We start from the raw sequence: 6,000 nt of genomic DNA, 5'->3' as shown, positions 1-6,000 counted from the left end.
TTTCTTTTCCAGCGGATATTCCCAACCCAGGGATTGAAACTGCGTCTCCTGCATTGACAGGTGGATTCTTGACCACTGAGCCATCAGGAAATCTAGGGGATGACTTTTTCCTCACTTAAAAAATGTACTTATTTCCCCAGTTGGCTCTTGAGCTTGTGTCTTCTTTGGCTGTTTGAGTTAATGAGCCCAGCCAGAGCCTTACAAATAAGAGGTATGAGAAATAATAAAGTGAAGATTGCTGATTTGGGTGCTTGTATAGAATATGGGGCCATTTATTCAAAGTGTTGTCATGGTGATATATGGCTAAAAAACAATTTTTGACTAGCTAAGGGATAAGCAACTAACAGTATTACCAGTAAGTATGTGGAATGGTATACTGAAAGTAGTTCTGAGGGTTCAGAGTACTGTAGTCACCTCAGCACTGGCCTCTTCCCCTCAAATACAGCTGCCAAAGTACATGGCTGGGTTAGCTTTGGAAGTCATTCTCTAACTCTGGATTTTGACCTAGACCCTAAAGGGTTAGTCTGCCTGGAAGTTAAGGCAAGGGAGCCAGCCTAACCTCTCCCACCTCCTTTGCTATGACTTCCAAGGATGCCCTCTCTCATGAAAGCTATAAGGCTCTTATATGGGTTTAACATTCTTCCTATGTAATATTCCTTGATTCTCTTCTTACCTTGTGGGATGCTGGGAAAGTTAGTGAAATATGGCAGCAATGCAGTCAGCAGCAGAGCAAGCATCTAACTCTATAATGTTTTGTAATCCATGCTGATGAGGACTCTGGGCCCATGTTTATCTGGGGTGTTGCTGCTGAGAAGGTGAGTGTATTACAATACAGAGCTCCAAAATGATACGGTACTAGTGTGAGACAAAACAGAAGACACAGACACAAGGCTCTTGAATACACAGACTACAGTAAAGCCTCCTTTACTGTACAAGATAGGTAACTGGATAAAACCTAAATATTTGGTGGAAAGTTACGTATGCCAAAATAAGTTCTAGGAGGAATAAAGGTATATGTGTAAAAAATCATTTTAAAAATATATTTAATCAGTGGATATTATCTCTGGATCAGTCAAAACTTTTTATGCGTAAAAGCAAATAGAAAAATATCATTATAGACAAGAATAGACTTCTAAACCTCTTAAAAAACTAGAAACATTTTTGCAATAATTGACAAATGAACACTACATTCGTAAAGAGAACTTAAAAATTCAGAATGGAAAATTCATTATGGAAAAGACAACAGAAACATGGGCAAAGGATATGGACAACTCTAAAAACAAATTGGCCAAAAGCTTCTGGAAAAAATAGTAGATGACAATCTAAAGGGTATTTGAATAAATAGATTTTAAATCCTAAATTAAACCTAAAATGAAAAACTTTTAAATCTATCAAATTGCCAAAGATTTGAAAAAATGCTAGCAAACAAGGTAAAAACTTTTCTGGAATTAAAAAAACCTTCAGTGGTTCAAACTTCAGCCCAATTAAATTCACTTCTAGGAATTTTTCCTCAAGAAATAATTATCTGCCAAAGATGTGCAAGGATATGATTGGCAGCATCATTTGGGGACAACTTGGGACTGGTTTAGAAGTTATGGCACACATCAGCATGTTGGAATATTATGCCGCTATTAAAAACTGCTTTTGAATATTGAATAGAGAAAAATGTATGATAGCAGATTGTAAAATGGTGGTCTGGTGGGATTAGGTATGATTTTAACTTCTGGATTTTTCAAGTTTCCATTAGTGGGTTTCCTTTATAACAAAGAATTTACAAAATGGGGGGCAAAAGGAAATGAAAATAACATGGCTGAGTGTTTTTACTAAACAACCCCATATGGGTGAGGAGGCTAGAAAGTTTGGGAGTAGTATGTTCAAAGCCTAAACCAAGTATTCTGTGAAAATCCTTCGAGTTGCTTTTTTCCCCCAAATGAGAAGTTGCTTCTCTAGCAGCTGCCTTGGCAGCTCAGCAGTGGCTGCCTAGAAGGGTGTGGGAGGAAAAATGCACAAACGCACTTATGAATGGAATGTGTTTTGCAAGAGGCCAAGTTGGCAGCTTTGGCTTCCAAAAGGTGGGAGCATCAGAAAGAACAATGTGTGCAGACTGGAGCCTCAAGAGACTTTATAGTCTGGGCCTATCTCTGCAGAGTTCTAGAGTTGGGGGCCCATGGGGAAACTTCACCCTGCCCATCGAGAAAAAGGAAAGCCTTGGCTGTCCCTAGGAGCAAAGGGAGTGCTCTTGGCACACGGAGCCTTGATCTGCTCTGTGAGTCTGCAGTTCAAAGATGATCCTCAATAAAACGTAGGGTTTCCCTAATTTAATTCTCATAACCACCTTATGAAGTAGGTAATTATGTTGCCATCTTTAAAATGAGGGAACTGAGAGAGTTCCCTGGTGGTCTATGGTTAAGATTCTGCACTTTCACTGCTGTAGCCTGGGTTCAATCCCTGGTCAACCCTGTTTGGGGAACTGTCAAGCTGTGTGCTGTGGCCAAAATGAAAAAAAATTTTAAATGAAACTTAGGCTCAGAGAGGGAAAATAATTCATAACATATTCCACTAAAGTCATTTTTCACAAACTGAATCTTTGAATATTCATATCCTTAAAAGTAGATACATCCTCATTTTACAGAGCTGTGGGAATGGGCTCAAACAAGGTTAAGTGACTGGCCCAGCAGCAGAGCTGAAGTGCCAACCTTCAGGCAGACATTTATTTTGTGTCTCAGGACTGGAGTCTCAAGAGGTAAACAGCAGCTAAACTGCCACAGCTTTGGAGTTCTGCAGTAGGAAAGAATCCAGCAACATTGTTTCAAGATGTTCTCAAGGCCTTGCAGCTGAGATCAGCAGTCCACCTAGGGAATTTACAAGGGAACTTCAAATGGTAGTATCTCAATCCAAAATCAAACTCTTCAGTTCTGGCTTCTGGTTCCCAACTTCCAGATCTTGTGGAAGTTGCATTTAAAGGATTAAACACGGACTCAAATGCCCAAACTTAAGAGTTAATTTTAAGTAAATTATTTTTTTCTGATTATAAAACAAATATGTGCTGATTTAAAAAAACAAACCAGCTACTTTCAAAAAAGCATTTGGTAAAATTGAATCTGCCAGTCCCACCAGCCAGAGATAAAAACTGTTCATATTTTGCCATATAGCCTTCCAGGTTTTGTTCCAAGCCTATGCATATCTTTTTTCTACTCAACTATACAGATTATTCTGTAACTCTCCATGCATTATACAACCTATGATATACTATGAATGCATAATCTCATCTTCACAACAATCCTGTAAGATATATACCATTGTTATGTACCAAGCACAGAGGTGTTAAATAATTTATTCAGGTTCACACAACTAAAAGTAGGAAAGCTGGAATTCAGAGTCAGGTAGTCTGGATCCAGAGGTCTGCTGCCGCTTGTAGATCTTTCACTAGATTTTTTTTACACACACATAATTTTTAAAGGATAGAATTCCACCGAATAACCCGTTAGCATCTCCTCCATACATGTTTTTGAGAAACTATCTTGTTACTGTAGGATAATACTCTAGGAGTAGAACTAATGTGTCCCAGGGTAGGGAGCAATTTACAAAGTTTTTTGGAATGATACATACTGCCTGACAGATTAGTTCATCTTTTCAGAAGGGCAGCTAGTATCAGCTATCAGTTTTGGAACTGTGTGTGCCTGTGCCCATGTCCTTCCCAACACAGAATGTTGATAATTTGAAAGTTAATTTTTTAAAAAGCAAAGGTTTTTATTGAAATTGAAGCTTCTAAGTTAGGACTGCTGGTGTTGGAGGCACCTACTGGTAAAGGTAACACTGCAGTCACTCTGGAAGGCAGCGTTCCTAAAAATTGAACTGAAAGAGGGTTTCCTGGGTTGGTTAAAAGCTGAGTCTTCTATTTTCCTCTGTGGACCTGCCAGATTTTCAGTCAGCCTTTTTCTTTCAATTTTGTAACAGTCATTCAATAGAAAGTAGTTTGCCTTACAGAAATTTGCTTCACAGATGTTACAACTTTGACAAACCACATACTGTCTGGGTTTTCTCTTCCTGGTTTCCTTACTTATATACAGTATACCATTTAATAGGAGTGCTACATGAAATAAGCACCTGCTAGAAAACTTGTATATAAACCCACTGACACCAAAAAAGTACAAACTGGTAGCCTCCCCTCAAAGATGAGGTTTTAATTTTAGGTATTTATTGAAAATTTGTACATGCCATATAAATGGACTAGACTCTTAAGTGAGTACAATGTTTCCACAAACTGTCTGCTATATAGAGAGGTCTGGCAGCCTGTGGAGTGCCTGCAGCCTGACCACATTTTCTGCCATTGCCCACAAGGGATTAAGAAATAACACCCGGAAAGTGGTGGCCAGACTCACAAACACGTGTTTGTGGAGTGGTGCTTTCCTCTTCATCTTTTATTCCCATCAGTCCTAGGCCAGAGAGCGATCCATGAGTGCTGTAATGGAGGAGGAGTAGACAGTTAACCATTCATTCAACCCTGTTGACAAAAAGTAAGGTAAAGGTGAAAGGGTTTTTTTGTATGGGTGTGTGCCATGGGGGTGAGGGCCAGGTAGGTAGACAGCCTATGGAAAGCTGCCTGCTGAAAATAGTTCAATGGAAAGAATACTGACTAGTCCCAGATGCCCAGAATCAAATCACTGCTCTGCCACTTAACAGATGTGAGGCACATCTCAACTAAGGGTGAATGATCTCAAACTCAGTTTCTTCAACGATAAAGAAATATTAAATATTTAAATTACTATCTCACAGGGCTTTGGGAAGGACTGTAGACTGTATGAGCTAACATGTTAATGTAGATGGAGCACTTACTGCAACTAAAGCAGTAAGAACTGTAGATGTGTCCTCATTTACTCCTCCCAAACAGCTAATGTACCTTGAGTAGGTACTGCTGTAGATAACAGACTGTCATCAGAATCCTTTTAAACTGCTGTTAGAATGTTGTTTTGCTAAAACTACTTCTGTAGCACCTATCACATGCCAGGCACTACTTAAAAATGTTATGTTAACTTTTAATATGTTGTGAAACACCTAGCACATTGCTTAGAATTTAGGAGTCACCTGATATATTTTAGTTTCCTACGACCTCATAGTGAATACTCATGGAATTGGGTGAGAGGGCTGAGGAGCTCTCCAAGGCGGAGGCGGCAGAAATGAGCAAAGACAAACACGGAATCTGTCTCCACCTAACGTCTGAACTTAAGCTAACAAGCCACAGGCCTTTTGGGTATGGAGAACTGGAGTTCTGAGTGCTGGAGAGTGGCTCTGAAATTAGAGACAATCATAATTCAAATACAGTAAAGAATCTGCCTGCAATGCAGGAGACCAGGGTTCGATCCCTGGGTCAGGAGAACGGAATGGCAACCCACTCCTGTAATCTTGCCTGGAGAATCCCATGGACAGAGAAGGCTGGAGTCACAAAGAGACATGACTGAGCGAGTAACAGTTTACACTTCATAATTCAAGTATTAATTGTGCACTTACAAGCTGTTGTGACCTTAGGCAAGGTGCTTAACCTGAGCCTTTTCCTCATCTTGTTAAAATTGGAGATGCAATAACCTTAACCAAAACTGCATGTAAAACACTTAGCAATACTTGACATTTATTAAGGGTTTGATGAATTACAGCAATTATTAAGAGCTGAGTCAAGCTCCCACCATGAGGGAAAACCTTGTACTCTCCTTGCTACTCCTTCCTGAGCCACTTTTACTGTTTCCCAAATGTTATCTGCTGGCATCATGGAGACACTGCACAGAAGAGGCCACAAGAAGTCAGTCACAAAGAAGGCTTATAGCTCGGGGAAATAACATGCTCCTGCTGCTGGCTACAGATCATTATGACTACAGAAATGAGAGTGTAACTTTTGAAACAAAGGACTAACATCAGGTTTTGTTACTACAGGATTTGCTGTTTCCAGTTTTCTCCTGACTTGTCAAACATGCCTTGGGACATTTGCCTCAGTCAGAACTTAAGCTT

The 6,000-nt window shown here is 39.7% G+C and overlaps 1 protein-coding gene across 4 annotated transcripts in view; it reads right to left on the bottom strand.

The window, feature by feature from the left end:
* Positions 1–4,176: 4,176 nt before the first annotated feature.
* REXO5 (RNA exonuclease 5) overlaps positions 4,177–6,000 on the bottom strand; it is a 58,272-nt gene continuing 56,448 nt past the window's right edge. For all 4 annotated transcript variants that reach the window (XM_055562558.1, XM_055562557.1, XM_055562556.1 and 1 more), the window contains exon 20: positions 4,177–4,462. In XM_055562558.1, the coding sequence (XP_055418533.1) occupies positions 4,345–4,462 (118 nt within the window). In that variant the 3' untranslated portion in view covers positions 4,177–4,344. The remainder of the gene's footprint in view (positions 4,463–6,000) is intronic.

The sequence above is a fragment of the Bubalus kerabau genome, chromosome 23 (assembly GCF_029407905.1).
Source record: "Bubalus kerabau isolate K-KA32 ecotype Philippines breed swamp buffalo chromosome 23, PCC_UOA_SB_1v2, whole genome shotgun sequence".
Lineage (NCBI taxonomy): Eukaryota > Metazoa > Chordata > Mammalia > Artiodactyla > Bovidae > Bubalus > Bubalus kerabau.
The sequence above is the reverse complement of the archived record's forward strand: the minus strand, read 5'-3'. Positions and strand labels throughout refer to the sequence as shown.